Here is a 19999-nt window from a genome sequence, read left to right as displayed (position 1 = left end):
CAAAAAGCTTAACCTCTGGGTCCTTATGGAAGCATACGACGACCAATCAAAACGCAATTGTTTCACAGCTCCTGCATGGCAACCTATCAGGATGCAGCATTGAAATGGGACACACATCCACCCCACTGTTGACAGATCAGTAGTGTTGGGCAATAGAGGCGTGTCACTGATACTGTCACCTGATAGGTCTGCTGGGCAATAGAGGCGTGTCTCCGAGACTGTCACCTGATAGGTCTGCTGGGCAGTGGAGGCGTGTCTTTGAGTGTCCTGGTGAGCCTTCAGCAGCAGGTTGACCAATCGGGGGATGGCTCCAGCGTCCCTCAGCGGAGCCTGATTGGCTGGACACAGCGCCAGGTTACGGATCAGACCAACCGTAGCCTGCAGAACGGAGGAGGGGGCGGGATCATTCAGATGATTGGCTAGAATGGGACCTTTTAAAGGACCAGACTTCCTGTTTTTTCTCTCCTTCATCTCTTCTCAGTCTATTTCCTTCCTTTTCCACTCGTTTATCCTCCAACCCCACCATTACTCTAGAAACGTCTTATATAAAGTCTATTTTCCATCACATTATGCTTTACACATCGTTAACCAAGAGCATCCTGGCTTTCCGTGTGTCTTTGTGAGGAAATGGTGGGCTTACATTTCACACACGCACACAAACACACACACACTCTCTTTCTCTCTCTCCCTCCCTCTCTTTCTCCCCCCAGCCTCTCACTCCCCCCTCCCTCCCCCCACCTCTCACTCTCCCTCCCGCTCCCCTCTCTCAGCATGTGCTGATATGCATATGAGTGTGTTCACATATTTTCTTGCTCAGGCGGGATGAGATTTACCAAGCGGAACAGAGTGATTAGGCTTAGCTTGCTGCAGAGATGCCTGGCTGATGGAGGAGAGCACAAGAGACTCAGATGCAGCAACAGACTGTGTGTGTCTGCACATCCCTTCATCCGTGTTTAGAATCGGGGCATGTGGGCATGTGGGCGTGTGGGCGTGTGGGCGTGTGGGAGAGACCAAACATGCTGGTGTAGACTGTCTCCTGTCCTGTTCTGGGACTCAGAGGCAGCCAAAACGAGCTAGTTACCTCCAGGAGCCTGGTGTGCGTGTGTGTGTGTGTGCGCGTGTGTGTGTGTGTGTGTGTGTGGTGGTCAGGTAGTCAGCAGGAGGCCTTCAAAACAGCAGGACTTATGACATCATGTCATCTCTCCACAGCTCTCACGCTCCACTGAGACCATGTGAATCCCTGACCAGGCCCTTCAGACACACAGCAACCTCTCTCAGCTCTCTGCAGGGATGAGGGCAGCATGGATGAGGGCAGCAGGGATGAGGGCAGCAGGGATGAGGGCAGCAGGGATGAGGGCAGCAGGGATGAGGACAGCAGGGATGAGGGCAGCAGGGATGAGGGCAGCAGGGATGAGGGCAGCAGGGATGAGGACAGGAGGGATGAGGACAGCAGGGATGAGGACAGCGGGGATGAGGGCAGCAGGGATAAGGGCAGTAGGGATGAGGGCCGCAGGGATGAGGGCAGCTGGGATGAGGGCAGCAGGGATGAAGACAGCAGGGATGAGGGCAGCAGGGATGAGGGCAGCAGGGATGAGGACAGGAGGGATGAGGATAGCAGGGATGAGGACAGCAGGGATGAAGACAGCAGGGATGAGGGCAGCTGGGATGAGGGCAGCAGGGATGAAGACAGCAGGGATGAGGGCAGCAGGGATGAGGGCAGCAGGGATGAGGACAGGAGGGATGAGGACAGCAGGGATGAGGGCAGCAGGGATGAAGAGAGCAGGGATGAGGGCAGCAGGGATGAGGGCAGCAGGGATGAGGACAGGAGGGATGAGGACAAGGGCACAGGTGCTGTTATCAGAGCGGCTGACAGACACAGCGGCCGGCGGGCCGAAAATAACGGGCCAATCTTGTGGATCAGTGCCCATGAAAATGACAGAGCTGGCAATACACTGCGCGCGCACACACACACAGGCTGGCTCAGTGAAGTGTTCTGATCCGATTGGTATGAAGTTAGGCGTGCTGTGTGGGGGAGGGGAGCAGATCAGAAAGACAGTCACCATCAGAGGGAGGAGGAGGGGGAGAGGAGGAAGAGGGGGAGAGGAGGAAGAGGGGGAGAGGAGGGTTGTGAGGAGGAGGAGGAGGAAGGTGAGGAGGAGGAGGGGGAGAGGAGGAAGAGGGGGAGAGGAGGGTTATGAGGAGGAGGAGGAAGGTGAGGAGGAGGAGGGGGAGAGGAGAAAGAGGGGGAGAGGAGGGTTGTGAGGAGGAGGAGGAAGGTGAGGAGGAGGAGGGGGAGGAAGGGTCACCCTCAGCTCAGTCACAGGAAGACTAGAAGGACACAATCAGTATTCACACTGGCCAAACAAGATGACATCCTGACTGTGTCAACACATAGTCAGGATGTAAGTATTGGTAGTTCTATCATGCGGTCTGGCCAATAAACCATCCTCCTCCTCCTACATCATCCACCGCTCTCTTTCCAAGCTGTTGGCCTGGAGCTCCAAATGCATGCTGGGTTTGTTCTGGCAGCTGAGGGCTGGGGGACCCTCCCTGCTCTGGGCCAGGCCTGACAGCTGCTCTGCACGGGGGTGGAGTCAGCAGCCAGCTCCTTGGACCACGGCTCTCACAGCCAAGCCCGGCTTCCACACAGCCAAGCCCGGCTTCCACACAGCCAAGCCCGGCTTCCACACAGCCAAGCCCGGCTTCCACACAGCCAGGCTCACAAGCACATGTAACCTTGTTCACCGGCAAATGACAAGCGTCCATCTATTGTACACATTGCGACATACATGAGGGCTTGAGGAAGGAGAATACAAATACAAAACACACACACACACACACACACAGGCCTCTTGACAATAGTTCCCATCTAGCCGTGGATGTGTTGCTGGCATGAGACCAGACGATGCTATCACTTCTCTCTCTGGGACGTTGGGAGGGAGGCGTGCTGACGGCCTGAGATCACTGCCTTTCAATTTCTCCTTCCACCCCTCTCTCTCTCACTCTCTGGCTCTGTCACACTCTCCTTATCACTTTTCTTTAGAACTCCCTCTCTCTCTTTCTCTTACTGCCTATCTCTCCATCTCTCTCTTTCCCTCCCTCTCTTTTTCTCGCTCTCCTCTCTCTGACTCCCTCTCTCCCTGACTCCCTCCCCCCTCCCCTCCCTCTCTCTGACTCCCTCCCTCCCCCCTCCCCTCCCCCTCCCCCTCCCAGAGTGAGCCAGGAGGAGCCAGGGGGAGTTGTCACAGCGGGAGTGTCTCCAGAGCTATGAATTATGGGAGTTCTGCTCGGCGCCTCTGGGAGCAAGGCGGTATCCAGCGCTACATCTCCCATAGCGATCACCCCCCCCCCACCCACTGATATCAACACCCCCGCCACCCCTCCACCCCCGCCCCCCCCCGCCCCCCCCCGCCCCCCCTCACCCCCCCTCCCCGCTGATATCAACACAGCCCAGAGAACAGCAGCCCCATCTACACTGCCTTCAAAGAGGTATTGTTGCCACAACTTAAACGTTGCTGTTTAAAAGTCCCGTTCAAGGGCAGGGAACGCTTCCTGCCATTGTACTGCGGCAACGCATGCAGAGTTGATAATTGCCTGGCCGCTATGAAACACCAGGAGATGAATGAGGGGCGATTACAGATGCAGATCTGCTGGTCAGACCCAACATGAACCCACACAGACAAAAGAGAGACGGAGGCCACGCATCCACACACAACACAGAATCAGCCAAGCAGACTGGTAAACAAAACAGCAGCCAGCCAGATAAATGGCTCCGCTACAAGCAGTCTGCACACAGCAGGGTTTTTAATGATCTTTTATCTGTTGAGTCACGCAGCAACACAGGGCTTTAATTGCCTGACCCCCGTATGCACTTCCAACCTTGACAAAATCCTTCCCTCTTTCCTTTCAACCCCTGACTCCTAATTAGAAGATTGTGGGGCTAGCCCTGACCCCTGACCTTAACACTTAGCCAGTAGTGGGGCAAGCCCTGACCCCTGACCTTAACACTTAGCCGGTAGTGGGGCAAGCCCTGACCCCTGACCTTAACACTTAGCCAGTAGTGGGGCAAGCTGTGACCCCTGACCTTAACACTTAGCCAGTAGTGGGGTAAGCCCTGACCCCTGACCTTAACACTTAGCCAGTAGTGGGGCAAGCTGTGACCCCTGACCTTAACACTTAGCCAGTAGTGGGGTAAGCCCTGACCCCTGACCTTAACACTTAGCCAGTAGTGGGGTAAGCCCTGACCCCTGACCTTAACACTTAGCCAGTAGTGGGGCAAGCCCTGACCCCTGACCTTAACACTTAGCCAGTAGTGGGGTAAGCCCTGACCCCTGACCTTAACGCTTAGCCAGTAGTGGGGTAAGCCCTGACCCCTGACCTTAACACTTAGCCAGTAGTGGGGTAAGCCCTGACCCCTCACCTTGACAACGGGCCAGTAGTGGGGCTGCCCCAGCAGCTTGACGATGGCGGGGATCCCGTAGTGCAGCCGCACTGCATTCTGGGCCAGCTCTGCGTCCTGGTGTCGGGAGGTGAGGTGGCGCAGGGCGCAGACGGCCGGCTCAGCCACATCTTCCTTCTCCCCGGCCCGGAGCACGGCGTGGATCAGGGCCTCCACGCCGCCGCACTGGGTCACCAGCGTCTGGGCGGGGCGCACACAACACACATGCACCTCTTCAATCATTCATTCTTCAGTCATTCACTTCTAGTCACCCAGTAACTTTGTATAGCACTTTGGGGGGTCAGATGGCTGAGCGGTTAGGGAGTCGGGCTATTAATCAGAAGGTGGTTGGTTCTATTACCATCCGTGCCAAATGACGTTGTGTCCTTGGGCAAGGCAATTCACCCTACTTGCCTCGGGGGGAATGTCCCTGTACCTACTGTAAGTCGCTCTGGATAAGTGTGTCTGCTAAATGACTAAATGTATATGGAATCCCTTGTTCAGCATTGGCTGCTTTGAAAAGGGCTTTATAAATACATTCTGCACAGGTGCAGAGATTTCATTACACACTGGAGAAACGCGTCAAACCCCGTTTTCGAAAACGGCAAATCAGTCCCCCCTCCCTCCCACCCACACTTTTAATGGAAACAATTTAATTTAATGCCATCCAAAAGTTGTCCCACCCACAGGAAACAACAAAAGACCCTGGGGGCTGGGTGACCCTGGGGGAGCTGGGGGACCCTGGGGGGGCTGGGGGACCCTGGGGGGGCTGGGGGACCCTGGGGGGGCTGGGGGACCCTGGGGGAGCTGGGGGACCCTGGGGGAGCTGGGGGACCCTGGGGGGCTGGGGGACCCTGGGGGAGCTGGGGGACCCTGGGGGGGCTGGGGGACCCTGGGGGGGCTGGGTGACCCTGCGGGGGCTGGGGGACCCTGGGGGGGCTGGGTGACCCTGGGGGGCTGGGTGACCCTGGGGGGCTGGGTGACCCTGGGGGGGCTGGGGGACCCTGGGGGCTGGGGGACCCTGGGGGGGCTGGGTGACCCTGGGGGCTGGGGGACCCTGGAGGCTGGGGGACCCTGCGGGGGCTGGGGGACCCTGGGGGCTGGGGGACCCTGGGGGGGCTGGGTGACCCTGGGGGCTGGGGGACCCTGGGGGCTGGGGGACCCTGGGGGCTGCTAACCTTGTTGCGTGAGTTGTTGCATGTGAGGTTGGACAGGATGCCTGTGGCGCAGGTCAGCATGTTGACATCATCAGACCCCAGTTGGCTCACCAGCACCTGCAGAAGCCCATCCAGACCCTCCTGGAGACGAAAGAGAGGAGGAGAGGAGAGGAGAGGAGGAGGAGAGGAGGAAGAGGGGAGGAGAGGAAGAAGAGGGGAGGAGGAGGAGAGTAGAGGAGAAGGAGGAGGAGAGGACAGGACAGGACAGGAAAAGGAGGAGGAGAGGACAGGAAAAGGGAGATTAGAGAAGATAAAATGTTATTGTCCCCAAAGGCACATTTGTCTTGGACTCCATCATGTAGTGTATCCCAGTAGAAAACATCAATACCAATCATTACACATTATAGTTATACCCATCAATTTACACATACATATTCATGAAAAAGATAAGTAATTCACTGCAACATACAAAGTGATGACAACAGCATATTACACAAGCACTTGGCCCAAAGCACGACTTCACTGCAGCAAGAGCCTTCACTGATGCAGAGACAGTAAGACAAGTCTAGTCCAATCAGAGCCTTCACTGATAGTCCAATCAGAACTCCTGCTCTTTCCATCAGACACAGTAGACATGATGTCAGTGCTGGTCTCACCTGTATGGAGTGCTGGTCTCACCTGTATGGAGGCTAGGTCTCACCTGTATGGAGGGCTGGTCTCACCTGTATGGAGGGCTGGTCTCACCTGTATGGAGGTTAGGTCTCACCTGTATGGAGGGCTGGTCTCACCTGTATGAAGGTTAGGTCTCACCTGTATGGAGGGCTGGTCTCACCTGTATGGAGGTTAGGTCTCACCTGTATGGAGGGCTGGTCTCACCTGTGTGGAGGGCTGGTCTCACCTGTATGGAGGTTAGGTCTCACCTGTATGGAGGTTAGGTCTCACCTGTATGGAGGTTAGGTCTCACCTGTATGGAGGGCTGGTCTCACCTGTGTGGACGTTAGGTCTCACCTGTATGGAGGTTAGGTCTCACCTGTTTGGTGGCGGCGTCAGACAGGTTGCGGAGTGTCCAGAGGCAGTTCTGGGTGAGACGCTGACTACAGCCAGTCAGATGATGGCCCAGAGCCTGCATCCCACCTGACCACACACACACACGCAGGGAACACACATACACACAGGGCACACGCACACAAAATCACACAAATGTTCCCACAAGTTAGTTGGTTCAATACCACCAGCAAGACCACACACTCTCTCTCTCTCTCTCTCTCTCTCTCTCTCTCTCTCTCTCTCTCTCTCTCTCTCTCTGTCTCTCTGTCTCTCTGTCTCTCTGTCTCTCTGTCTCTCCCTGTCTCTCCCTGTCTCTCCCTGTCTCTCTCTGTCTCTCTCTGTCTCTCTCTGTGTCTCTCTCTCTCTCTCTCTCTCTCTCTCTCTCTCTCTCTCTCTCTCTCTGTGTCTCTCTCTCTCTCTTTCTCACACACACACAGACCCTCACCAGCCTCCACGATGGCAGGCTTGTTGCTGGGGCAGACTGAGAGGACCTTAAGCACTCTGCTGGAGGTCCAGAGCAGCTTCTCATAGTTGTAGTTCCTCATGATGTACACCAGCCCCTCTGGGCCCCCATTGGCCAGGATGATCAGCTGACAGGAAGCACACAGACACACAAACCCTTTAGTCCCTCTCCAAAAAACTCCCGACTTCCACAGACAGCACCTCTCTCCTCACACAGAACGAGCACACACACACACACACACCTCTGATGGGCCTAATATATTTTAAAAATATATATTTAAAAAATAATCTGTTATAATTGTATTTTATCAATCCATAAATTGACAATGTTTCTGAAATAAACCCTTCAATCCTGCTCTACTCAGTTTATGTTAGAATGTGAAGAGTTAAATGAAAAAATCCCCTTTTGTCACCCTATCAGAATTTTGCTGCCTCCGTTGTTGGGAGGGAAATGCTATGCAGCTCTGTGATTGGTGGTCCAGCTATGAATTTTACAGAGGGCCGCTTGATAGAAATTAAATGAAAGACTAATTTCCATTGACAGTAAAATTGACCAATCATATCTTCCCTCTAAATGGGTGGGCCTTGTTAACGCTAACTTTATGACAAGCTCCGCCCGCTGTGGGAACGGAGAAACGCGATGACAAGCTAATAAACTAGCTAGCCAGTTTGTTCACTTCACAAGTGAAGCTGCGAGTAACGTTCCCACTGGGAGGACATTGTTTCATATTTGTTATGTGCCGTTTTCTAGGTTAACTTTTAATGAGCAGTTGGAGATATTCGGCAAAGGAGGACCTACACCAGAATTTAATTTTGTGCAGTAAACCAAAGCTTTTGAGAGCCTACCTATATGTTACAATGTTGTGCAGAATCAATCTGTAGCTACCAACGCAACGTCATTGTGCACAATGACGTGAATAGTGCCGCAAGGACTGGCTCAAATAGTGCTTGATGACCAACACAATAGGCCTTAATGCTGTGCGCGCTGTATCTTGTGTTTTTTTTCCAACGAGTAATTTAAGTCAGAGGGCCAAGGTTTAAAAGTCATGGTTTGCTAATGACACACACGCACACACACACACGCACACACGCAGACACACACACACACACTGCTCTCCGCTGAGGTTGTGCCTCCGGCCCCGGGCCCTCACCTTGCTCTCCTGGTTGCCGTAGGACAGCAGCTGCAGGCAGTCGGTGGTGATGGCCAGGAACTTGGGGTTGCTCTTCTTCAGCAGGGGCACCATCCTCTGCAGGCCGTCGGCCAGGCGCACCGCCATCTTGGCCCCCTCCTGGTGCAGCAGCATGTTGTGGAGGGTGGTGATGGCATAGAACAGCACCGACTCCATGGGAGAGCTGGGGGGGTGAAGGGGAGAGGAGGAGAGGAGAGGACGAGGGGAGAGAAGAGGAGGAGGGGAGAGAAGAGGAGGGGAGAGGAGGAGGGGAGAGGAGGAGGGGAGAGGGAGAGTAGGAGGGGAGAGGGAGGAGGGGAGAGAAGAGGGAGAGGAGGAGGGGAGAGGGAGGGAGAGGAGGAGGGGAGAGGGAGGGGGAGGAAAGAGGGAGGGAGAGGAGGAGGGGAAAGGAGGAGGGGAGAGGAGAGGAGGAGAGGGAGGGAGAGGAGGAGGGGAGAGGGAGGGAGAGGAGGAGGGGAGAGGAGGAGGGGAGAGGGAGGGAGAGGAGGAGGGGAGAGGAGGAGGGGAGAGGAGAGGAGGAGGGAAGAGGGAGGGAGAGGAGGAGGGGAGAGGAGGAGGGGAGAGAGAGGGAGAGGAGGAGGGGAGAGGAGGAGGGGAGAGGGAGGGAGAGGAGGAGGGGAGAGGAGGAGGGGAGAGGGAGGGAGAGGAGGGGAGAGGAGAAGGGGAGAGGGAGGGAGAGGAGGAGGGGAGAGGAGGAGGGGAGAGGAGGAGGGGAGAGGGAGAGAAGAGGAGGAGGGGAGAGGAGGAGGGAGAGGGAGAGCAGAAGAGGAGGGGAGAGGGAGGGAGAGGAGGAGGGGAGAGGAGGAGGGGAGAGGGAGGGAGAGGAGGGGAGAGGAGAAGGGGAGAGGGAGGGAGAGGAGGAGGGGAGAGGAGGAGGGGAGAGGAGGAGGGGAGAGGGAGAGAAGAGGAGGAGGGGAGAGGAGGAGGGGAGAGGGAGAGCAGTGTGTAAACAAACCTGAGCCTGGTTGGACTGCGTGTCCAGGGCAGTCACCTCCAGCAGCTCTCACAGCTAATAATGTCTGGGTGAGTGTGCATCTACTAGCCTGCAGCAACTGGACACGCCGGAGGGGATCCTCTCCCCCTCCCTCCCTCCCTCCCTCCCTCCCTCCCTCCCTCCCTCCCTCCCTCCCTCCCTCCCTCCCTCCCTCCCTCCCTCCCTCCCTCCCTCCCTCCCTCCCTCCCTCCCTCCCTCCCTCCCTCCCTCCCCCCCCCCCCCCCCTCCCTCCCTCCCTCCCTCCCTCCCTCCCTCCCTCCCTCCCTCCCTCCCTCCCTCCCTCCCTCCCTCCCTCCCTCCCTCCCTCCCTCCCTCCCTCCCTCTCTCTCTCTCTCTCTCTCTCACACACACACACCATGTAATCACAAGCACCAGAGCTCTTGTCTCCACCACAGTCCTCCCTGCCTCCCCCCTCCCCCCTCCTCCCCCCCCCCCCCCCCCCCACCTGAGCATGCGGACCAGAGCGGGGATCCCCCCTGACTTGAAGATGGCGAGGAGCCCCTCCCGCTGGTGGGACAGGCTGTGGAGCACGCTGGCCGCACAGCGGGCCGTCTCCATGTCCCCCGTGCTCTGCATGGCTCGCACCACCGCCGCCACCATCTGGGGCGACTGCATCAGCACGCGGCGAGACGCCTCCTTCCTGGTTAGCTGGTTGACGATCATGGCCGCCTTGTTGACGACCACCTGGGGGGGTAGGGGGTTGTTTTAATCGTTTTTTTGTTAGTTTGTTCTATTGTTGAATGACGCTTGGAGTCCCCACACCGCCAGCAGTTACCCTGGCCTGTCACTGCTGAGGGTGACACTATGATAGACGTAGTCTTTACTCCCCCCCCCCCCACACACACACACACACACACACACACACCTGGTCGTCGTCGGCCAGCAGCTTGGTGAGCTCCGGGACGGCGCGGGTGGCCAGCTCCGCGTCGTCCTGGTAGTTGATCAGGTGAACGATGGCGTTCTTCAGGAGCTGCGAGGGCTCGGCCAATCGCTGCACGTTGGTCTGCTGGGCGGGGTCGGCCTGGGCAGAGAGCACAGCCTCCCCCTCCACAAGGGTCTCTGGGAACATGGCCGCCCGCACACGCTGGGCCCTGGTCAGGGAGAACTGGGAGTCCACGTCTGGAAAGAGGGAGTAGGAGAGGAGGGTGGCACAGAGAGAGAGAGGAAGATGGCACAGAGAGAGAGAGAGAGAGGGAGAGAGAGAGAGACAAGGAGGGTGGCACAGAGAGAGAGAGGAAGATGGCACAGAGAGAGAGAGAGAGAGAGAGAGAGAGAGAGAGAGAGAGAGAGAGAGAGAGAGAGAGAGAGAGAGAGAGAGAGAGAGACAAGGAGGGTGGCACAGAGAGAGAGAGGAAGATGGCACAGAGAGAGAGCGAGATAGAGAGAGAGAGACAAGGAGGGTGGCACAGAGAGAGAGAGAGGAAGATGGCACAGAGAGAGAGAGAGACAAGGAGGGTGGCACAGAGAGAGAGATAGAGAGAGAGAGGGAGGGAGGAGGAGAGGAGGTTGGCAGAGAGAGAGAGAGAGAGAGAGAGAGAGAGAGAGAGAGAGAGAGAGAGAGAGGGGGGGGGAATGGAACGTTGAGGGTGGGATAGAGAGAGAGAGATGTGGAATTGAGTGAATTTTGCAACAACAAAAAAAGTGGACACACAAAGATGAAAGTACAATAGACAACGCACACACACACACACACCGGCAGGGGTGTCCACAGCTGGAGTGACTTGGTACTTCTTGGAGCTGTACTCGGTGCTCTCATCGTCCCTCATCGTTGTGGCTCCTGATTGGATGCCCGAGTCGGAGGCGTAGTACGTCTGCTGCCACTCAGCTACTTTCACCGAGCTCTGTGCCTCACTCACTGAGAGAGAGGTGGAAGGAGGGAGGGAGGGAGGGAGGGAGGGAGGGAAGGAGGGAAGGAGGGAAGGAGGGAAGGAGGGAAGGAGGGAGGGAGGGAGGGAGGGAGGGAGGGAAGGAGGGAAGGAGGGAAGGAGGGAAGGAGGGAAGGAGGGAAGGAGGGAGGGAGGGATAAACCCCACAGAGAAGTAAAACAAGCACTTAGCGACTTAAGCGACTCCTTACTATCCTTAATGTGTCTGTGAAAACCACCACCTTCCTGCGCTGCTAAGTGGGCCTCCTTTGTGAGCTTGTGTAGGACGATCTGAAGACTATACCCAGAGAGAAGACACTTACTTTGCATGGACATCATCGCTGTCCAGTCTCAACACCAGCCTTCACGAAACACTACCTGGGAGAGAGAGGTAGAGAGATATAAAGAGAGAGGTAGAAAAAGACAGAGAGAGATAAATGTGGACAGAAAGAGAAAGGGAGAGAGAGAAGTAGGCCATGAATCACATTAAGAACAACAAGGCCAGTTCCCGAAGCTGCTTTGACAAGCAGAAAGTTCTCCAGCAGAAGCTGTGTACACACAGCCCTGCTGCTCACAGGGAGAAGCTGTGTTCACACAGCCCTGCTGCTCACAGGGACAAGCTGTGTACACACAGCCCTGCTGCTCACAGGGACAAGCTGTGTTCACACAGCCCTGCTGCTCACAGGGAAAAGCTGTGTACACACAGCCCTGCTGCTCACAGGGAGAAGCTGTGTTCACACAGCCCTGCTGCTCACAGGGAGAAGCTGTGTACACACAGCCCTGCTGCTCACAGGGAGAAGCTGTGTTCACACAGCCCTGCTGCTCACAGGGACAAGCTGTGTACACACAGCCCTGCTGCTCACAGGGAGAAGCTGTGTTCACACAGCCCTGCTGCTCACAGGGAGAAGCTGTGTACACACAGCCCTGCTGCTCACAGGGAGAAGCTGTGTTCACACAGCCCTGCTGCTCACAGGGACAAGCTGTGTACACACAGCCCTGCTGCTCACAGGGAGAAGCTGTGTTCACACAGCCCTGCTGCTCACAGGGAGAAGCTGTGTACACACAGCCCTGCTGCTCACAGGGAGAAGCTGTGTTCACACAGCCCTGCTGGTCACAGAGGTCCACACGACTCTCACCTGTGCCCATAACGTGCAGGTGCAGGCACCAGCCTCTGCCTCAGTAGAACTAGCCACAGAGCTGTTCTTCTGCACGTTTAGGAGCCGCAGCCTCAGTCACATAGTGTGTGTTTGTGCCCCTCTGAGGTAATCCAATATTATTGCGGTAATATAAGGCATTAACTAAAACAAGATACTCCTCTGAGTTTAGAATGCCACCCTAATGCCAATATAACGTTAAGTGTCCCCATAAAGTCCAAGTTGGTTAAGTTCCTCCGCTTCCTCCTGGAGGTTTAAATAGGACATCTAACTGCTGCCGTCCCAATGGTACAACCAGACACAGTGAGGGAGGGGAGGGGGAGAGGGAGAGGGAGAGGGAGAGGGAGGGGGAGAGGGAGAGGGAGAGGGAGAGGGAGAGGGAGAGGGAGAGGGAGAGGGAGAGGGAGAGAAAGAGAGAGAGAGAAAGAGAGAGAGAAAAAGAGAGAAGAAGAAAGAGAGAGCGAGAATGATAAAGAGAGAGAGAAATAGAGGGAAAGAGCAAGAGAGCATCGGGAGAAAGAGACATAAAGAGAGCGAGCACCAAGAGAAGACTGACATTTAAGATGCTCTAAGACTCATCGGCTGAAAAGGTTTTTCTTTTCCCTCCACAGAACGAACAATGCTTAATTCATGACTATAATTAGCCCACTGGTGGGGGTGGGATGGGAGTGGGGGGTGGGGGCGTGGGGTTAGCTTCTAATGCATTCTGGGAAACAGGCCTGTCCCCCGCTGTTAGAGACCAAACATCCCTGGAGGCAGTGGGGGGGGCTTTCTCTGTTTCACCAGCATCAATGACAGCACTCTAAAACCCTCTAGAGCACTAAAGAACACTCTAGAACCTTACAGAATACTGTAGAACAATCTAGAACCCTATAGAGTTTCTGAATTAACTGTTGCCGTGGAGATGTTTTTCAAAAAACACCAATTAACACTGAATAAGAACAACCACTGCTTGATGTAGCCTGTAAGACCTTGAGGGCTGAGAAAGGGCCAGTAATGTTACATGAACAGAAACATGCAATCCATGAAATATTCATAATATAAATTAGAACCCTCTAGAACTCTGGAACACGAGAACACGAGTATGGACCTTACGCCGGCCTTTGTGGGGCCTCTCTTTGATATCATCAGAACTGGATTCTTGCCATGAATTATCGGGAGTTTGCCAAAAATACACTTTAATGGTATACAGTGTTAGCTCAATGTGTGACTTGTGTTTGGAATATTCAAGCCATACGAAACAGTGTGGTGTCGTGTGTGTGTGTGTGTGTGTTGAAGGTATCCAAACTTGACAACACCAGAGTGTAAATGAGTGACTGGTTGGAGGGGGACGGGATCCTCAGGATCACAAACTTAATAAAGAGAAGGAAGATATTTCTTCCGCGGTGTCAACACGACTGTCAAGATGGGATCAAGAAGCGTTTAAGTCATCAGAACTGAAATGCGTAAAGGCTATTCCCCAGGACTGACAGGCACATAAAGGAAGTCCACAAGTGACAACCACAGATGCTCCCATAACTACTGACACCAAGCCACGCCTCCCCACTGATAGACAATACTTCCTGTCAGACAGGAGGTAACAGAGTGAAAGTAGAAAGTCAAAACTCATACAAGGACATTTTGATATCTGTCATAAACAAGCTTTGAGAAGAGCAGAGAGAGAGAGAGAGACAGGAAGAGAGAGAGAGAGAGGGTGGGTGGGGGAGGAAGGGTATTGTTTGTAAGGCTTGCTGGGCCAAGGCTTTCCAGCTTAAGACTGCCTGTCCTATCAAGAGACCTTTTGTAACTGTAATCTTTGTGGACAGTTTTTCCTCCGTCTCTTCCTCTCCCCCTTTCAATTCCTCATTTGTTCCTTTATTCTCTCCCTGGAGATCGTATCTCTTCTACTTCACTGACTAGAACCAGCCAGCTGGATCTGGAATGGATTTTATACAACCTCCACCTGGTTCTTCTGTCAAAAGCACTACCAAAAGTAGTTTTATTTTTCTCGGGGGCCTATCTCACTGTATTTCTCTCCCTCTCCCTGACTACCGACCCACTCAATCCCTCTCTCCCCATCTCCCTTCTTTTAGAATGTTTCTCGCCCTCCGTTGCCTGAGGACGTGCGCGATGATGCGTCTGGGAAATTGCTTTTTTTAATTGTTGATGTTTTGATGCCAAACAGCCCGTGTGTCCAGGGTACATTAATCAGACCCATGAAAGTCTTACATTCTCTTTTTCTTTTCACACACACACACACACGCACACACACACACACACACGCACACGTCCCAAGAGCAAGTTGGTCTCGCCAATGGTGTTCAGAGATGCTATTTAGTTCATTAAAAATCACTTCAAACTCAGTGGTGGAATTTAAAATGGGATATTGCTGGCCGACCCTGACATAATGAAATAATACAGCATTAGCAGCATTAGCATAGTGCTCTCCTAGGACACTCAGTTCATTAATGAATACTGTCTGAGTGGTCCATATGAATCAGGGTGTTTGCTAGAGGAATGTAATTTATAATGCCCCAACAGACTTGTACGTTTTGGTATTTCATGAGAAGGAAAAGATCAGAACATTTCTGACCAGGCATTTTTAAACATGTCTTGGCTGCGTGTGTGTGTGAGTGTGTGTGTGTGTGTGCATGCATGTGTGTCCAAGGGGTCTTGAGTAGCAGGATAGGTCAAGTGTCCAAAATAGTCCCCATGGCACAGCCAGTAAAACAGAGAGGAAGAGAGGAGGTTTTGTTGTGGCTATATTGTCCTGTTGAAGGTCACAGTCAACTAATACAGTTAACTTCAAAGTTTTCTTCCAGTCTCCCCCATTCACTGTTTCAATACCTCTCTCTCTCTCTCTGTCTCTCTGTCTCTCTGTCTCTCTCTCTCTCTCTCTCTCTCTCTCTCTCTCTCTCTCTCTCTCTCTCTCTCTCTCTCTCTCTCTCTCTCTCTCTCTCTCTCTCTCTCTCTCTCTCTCTCTCTCTCTCTCTCTCTCTCTCTCTCTCTCTCTCTCTCTCTCTCTCTCTCTCTCTCTCTCTCTCTCTCTCTCTCTCTCTCTCTCTCTCTCTCTCTCTCTCTCTCTCTCTCTCTCTCTCTCTCTCTCTCAGAGCCAGTTCTGATCCCCGTCTCTCTCTCCAGCTGTCAGGGCTGGTATAAGAGCAGCATGTTTGTGAGAGGCACAGCACCAGGTGACACTGCTACACCAGCAGGTCTGTCTGCTTCTATCTGACCCCAGAGCCCCTGGGACAAGGGCCACGTGGGTGTGTGTGCTGGACCGTGTGTGTGTGTGTGTGTGTGCTGGACCGTGTGTGTGTGTGTGTGCTGGACCGTGTGTGTGTGTGTGTGTGCTGGACCGTGTGTGTGTGTGTGTGTGTTGTAACCTGTGTGTGTGTGTGTGTGTGTGTGTGCTGTAACCTGTGTGTGTGTTGTCAGCCTCCCAGGTGTGTGACTCATCAGCAGGTTCAGACTGAGTGAACTCTTCGGTCCTACATCCCCAGCCTCTGCATTTGGCACAACACACTGCACCGCAGAACCTCCCGGAATGTGATGCCACCAGCAGTTCCTCCTGCAGAGAAGCATCACTATCCTGGCTGCTGTTCTTCTGGCCAAAACTGGGACCAGGGGTCCCTGCATGGCTTGTCATGTTAGGTTTGCGGTTTGAGTTAGGGTTAGGGTTAGACTTAGGACTCGAACATTTCCTCTGGCAAGCCGTTAGAACAGCGTCCTGGTCACAGTTTTGGACAGGATGAGATGAGACCCATCCAGCTAAACTATCTCCCCCCCTCTCAGGGCCGAACGCTCTCCTCCCATCCCACCCAGCGCTCAGTCAAGGTTTTGCTGCTACATGGTTACTAATGAGGTCTATCTGTCTGTTTGTGTTTCTTCTGTGCTGTTTTGATGTTCCTTATTTACAGACAGTGCTTCCTCAGAGAACACTGACAAAAAGACTACTGCGATACCATGGCAACTCGGCGCAGGTTAATAACAGGCGGGGTGAATGCTGATGATTACAGTGATTTAATACAGGCTGGGCTCAGACAAACAGACACAGGTAGACAGGCAGATAGTCAGGCAGACAGACAGGCAGACAGACAGAATGGCAGACAGAATGGCAGGCAGGCGGGCAGGCAGGCAGGCAGGCAGGCAGGCAGGCAGGCAGGCAGGCAGGCAGGCAAGCAGGCAGGCGGGCGGGCAGGCAGGCAGGCGGGCAGGCAGGCAGGCAGGCAGGCAGGCAGGCAGGCAGGCAGGCAGGCAGGCAGGCAGGCAGGCAACCTTAGTACTGCTGAGTCAAGCTGAAAACCTCCACAGTGTACAGTATATCTACCTCTTCCACACCTCCATCCCTCTCTCATCCCTCTCTCATCCCTCTCTCACCCCTCTCTCACCCTCTCTCATCCCTCTCTCATCCCTCTCTCACCCCTCTCTCATCCCTCTCCCACCCCTCTCTCACCCCTCTCTCATCCCTCTCTCATCCCTCTCTCACCCCTCTCTCATCCCTCTCTCATCCCTCTCTCACCCCTCTCTCACCCCTCTCTCATCCCTCTCTCATCCCTCTCTCATCCCTCTCTCACTCCTCTCTCATCCCTCTCTCACCCCTCTCTCATCCCTCTCTCATCCCTCTCTCACCCCTCTCTCACCCCTCTCTCATCCCTCTCTCACCCCTCTCTCCTGAGCCGAGCCCTTATCTGTCCCTGGCGTGCCTGCTCAGGAAGACGGAACTGTTCTGAAAAAGATCAGGTGAACAACACAGCCCACAGCTCTCTCTCTCTTTCTCTTTCCCCCCCTCACAGCCTCATGGACAGCCTTCCCCCCCTCATAGCCTCATGGCCAGCCTTCCCCCCCTCACAGCCTCATGGACAGCCTTCCCCCCTCATAGCCTCATGGACAGCCTTCCCCCCCTCACAGCCTCATGGCCAGCCTGAATCTCCACCAGCTTCAGTGGCCTACATCCACTTAGCATTCAAGACATTCACGGAGAGAAACATCTCTCAGGTGGACGGGAAAAAAAAAACGAAAACACGTTTCCGCAGCAGCTGTAAATGTTTCCACGCAGCCGTCCAAACCGCCGGCGAGATTATCTGATATGAATTATCATCAATCCATAAAGATTGATCACTGCAGGAAGGCAAGTGATCGTTAGCAGAAATGATGTAAGCAGTGTGCTTATGAAGATGGATGTGGTGATTACAAGCTTAGCGCACAGGCTGGAGAGGGGGGGCAGTTAGCAGACAGGCAGACTGTCAGCCCTCTTGATGCCCCGAATGTCACCAGACACTGGCCTCGTCGGACGCTGATGTCTTCCGACAGTTTGAAATGACTTTCAGACGTCTGGCTACGCAGTTTGAATCCTTAAAAAAAAAAAAAAAAAAAACAATCTGTCTGGTGCGACAATCTGACTGGAAGGACGAGCGAGTCAGGGTCTGACACAAGTGAGCGGATCAGCTCGTGTTTGCGTTCGCAAGCACCCAATTAGTGTGTTCTGAAGATACCCTAAACAAAAGGGAGAGGACATAGGGACAAAGGAGACAAGGACGTGTTTGTCTCCTCTGAGCCTAACCCTAACCTGTCGCCTCCACCACCCCAGCCTCCACCCTCGGTCTCTGTACCTTCCACCCCTGGTCTTCAGGCCCCCCCTGTCCTGCACGTTCTAGATGTTTCCCTGATCCAACACACCTGATTCTAATGACTGGTCGTCACCAGGCTTCTGCAGAGCCAGATAACGACCCGTTCATTGGAATCAGGTGTGTTGGAGCAGGGAAACATCTAGAACATGCAGGATGGGTGGCGACACAGTGGCGTCTCCGTTAGTTGCGGCAGGAAGCCGGCTCCAGCAGAACCGCCAGGCCAAGACCGTCGTCATGGCAACGTCAATAAAGTGTTGATGACCTACCGCCGAGTCTTCCTGTCTGACACAACGGCTGTCACCTCAGAGGACCGATAACACGCCACAGCTCCATCCATCCGGAAGATTCTCCAGTCTACCCGCGACAGTCAAGTCTGAAGACAGCGCCGAGAAGAGCGGCTTTATAATGGAGCCGAGTAACGACTCAAGAACCTTCTTGTTCACATGAGACTTAAGGGAGTCCTGACCGTCACTCAGAACAGGCCCTGTGGACTACTTAGGCAGAGAAAGAAGAGCTTTTTACCCGCGTTCCAGCGACTTTCAAAGAAGCCGGAGGCTGGTCGCTCAATTTGAAGACACTTTGCGACGCGTGGCTTTGAAGCGGGCGACAAATTCTCACTTCAAACGGGCGAAACGTCTGAGGAGAGACACCCACACATGGAGGATAATTGAAAGAGAGGAATCCTACTATCATTGACTTCAAAAACATCTAACCCTTAGGAGGACAGGATCCAGGCGACTGAGGCTGGGCTGAGGAGTAAGGAGGGCCTTTGATGTCAACGCTGCCTTGTTGGAAAATGAGGTATGAGGAGGGAAGGCTGGCAGAGTAGGCTGGCTACAGCACACAACAGCTAGGTCACAACACACAGCCTTGACCCAAGCCATGCACACACACATAGACACACACACACACACACAGAAGCCCTAGCTGTATTCTCCTACACAGGAAGAATCACAATGCCATACAATTACTTCCTCCAACATTTCTCTCTTTCCTCTCTCTCTCTCTCTCTCTCTCTCTCTCACACACACACACACACACACACACACACACACACACACGCGCGTTCACGCCTCAGTGGGAAATGAAAGTCTTTTCATCTGCAGTCTGGATAATCCTCAGCTATTAGTGGTGCTGAGCTGGGGGGGCGAGGGATGGAGAGAGAGAGGGCAGATGGAGAGAGAGAGGGAGGGATGGAGAGAGAGAGGGAGGGATGATGGAGAGAGAGAGGGAGGGATGGAGAGAGAGAGGGAGGGATGATGGAGAGAGAGAGAGAGGGAGGGGTGGAGAGAAGGAGGGATGGAGAGAGAGAGAAAGGAGGTGGTGGTGCCTGAGACATGACAGTCTGCTGGGGCTGCTATGAGACCATCACTCTCCCCTCTCTTTAACCATATCTTTAATTCTGAGAACTGTTTATAATAACAACATGAATATAAATACTAATAACAACAACATTAAAAGTGCAGGGAGCATCCAGCAGCATTCTGTAAACATTCTGTAAAACTTAAAGAAGTCAATTTAAACCACAACAAGCAATAAACAAATGAACAAATACAAAATATGAATACAATTAAGAAACATATTTTTTAGATATAGATACCAATAACCGATACCAATAACCATAAACCGACCCGACTCAAAGGATGAATGAGGGATGATGAACAAAGGATGAAAGAGCGATAAAAGGATGATGAGCGATGATAAGAAGAGAGGCGTGGACTCGGTGTGTCTGGGAGAGGACGAGCATATCATCACGCCTGCAAGGCACGATCGCATCTGACTGTCAGCCCGGGCCACGACAATGGTGTCATGACAAGAAGAAACTACTATGGGATGGTCTTATGTTAGCTGTGTGTTGGAGTACAGTGACACTGGGAGGCCCTTAGAGGAGACACACATGAGACCAGGGGGGGAGGCCAGGAGGGGAGGCCAGGGGGGGAGGCCAGGAGGGGAGGCCAGGAGGGGAGACCAGGAGGGGAGGCCAGGAGGGGAGGCCAGGGGGGGAGGCCAGGAGGGGAGGCCAGGAGGGGAGGCCAGGGGGGGAGGCCAGGAGGGGAGGCCAGGAGGGGAGACCAGGAGGGGAGGCC

The 19999-nt window shown here is 54.1% G+C and overlaps 1 protein-coding gene across 2 annotated transcripts in view; it reads right to left on the bottom strand.

Annotated features, from left to right (window-relative positions):
- Window positions 1-19999, bottom strand: part of jupb (junction plakoglobin b) — a 41768-nt gene that overhangs the window by 6128 nt on the left and 15641 nt on the right. For both annotated transcript variants that reach the window (XM_084677422.1, XM_084677423.1), the window contains exons 2-11: window positions 11476-11530; window positions 10982-11143; window positions 10154-10407; window positions 9734-9972; window positions 8256-8457; window positions 7088-7232; window positions 6626-6729; window positions 5617-5736; window positions 4421-4639; window positions 226-378 (exon numbers count right to left, since the gene is read on the bottom strand). In XM_084677422.1, the coding sequence (XP_084533548.1) occupies window positions 226-378; window positions 4421-4639; window positions 5617-5736; window positions 6626-6729; window positions 7088-7232; window positions 8256-8457; window positions 9734-9972; window positions 10154-10407; window positions 10982-11143; window positions 11476-11491 (1614 nt within the window). In that variant the 5' untranslated portion in view covers window positions 11492-11530. The remainder of the gene's footprint in view (window positions 1-225; window positions 379-4420; window positions 4640-5616; window positions 5737-6625; window positions 6730-7087; window positions 7233-8255; window positions 8458-9733; window positions 9973-10153; window positions 10408-10981; window positions 11144-11475; window positions 11531-19999) is intronic.

The sequence above is a fragment of the Hypomesus nipponensis genome, chromosome 17, assembly GCF_054491055.1.
Source record: "Hypomesus nipponensis isolate SF chromosome 17, ASM5449105v1, whole genome shotgun sequence".
Lineage (NCBI taxonomy): Eukaryota > Metazoa > Chordata > Actinopteri > Osmeriformes > Osmeridae > Hypomesus > Hypomesus nipponensis.
The sequence above is the reverse complement of the archived record's forward strand: the minus strand, read 5'-3'. Positions and strand labels throughout refer to the sequence as shown.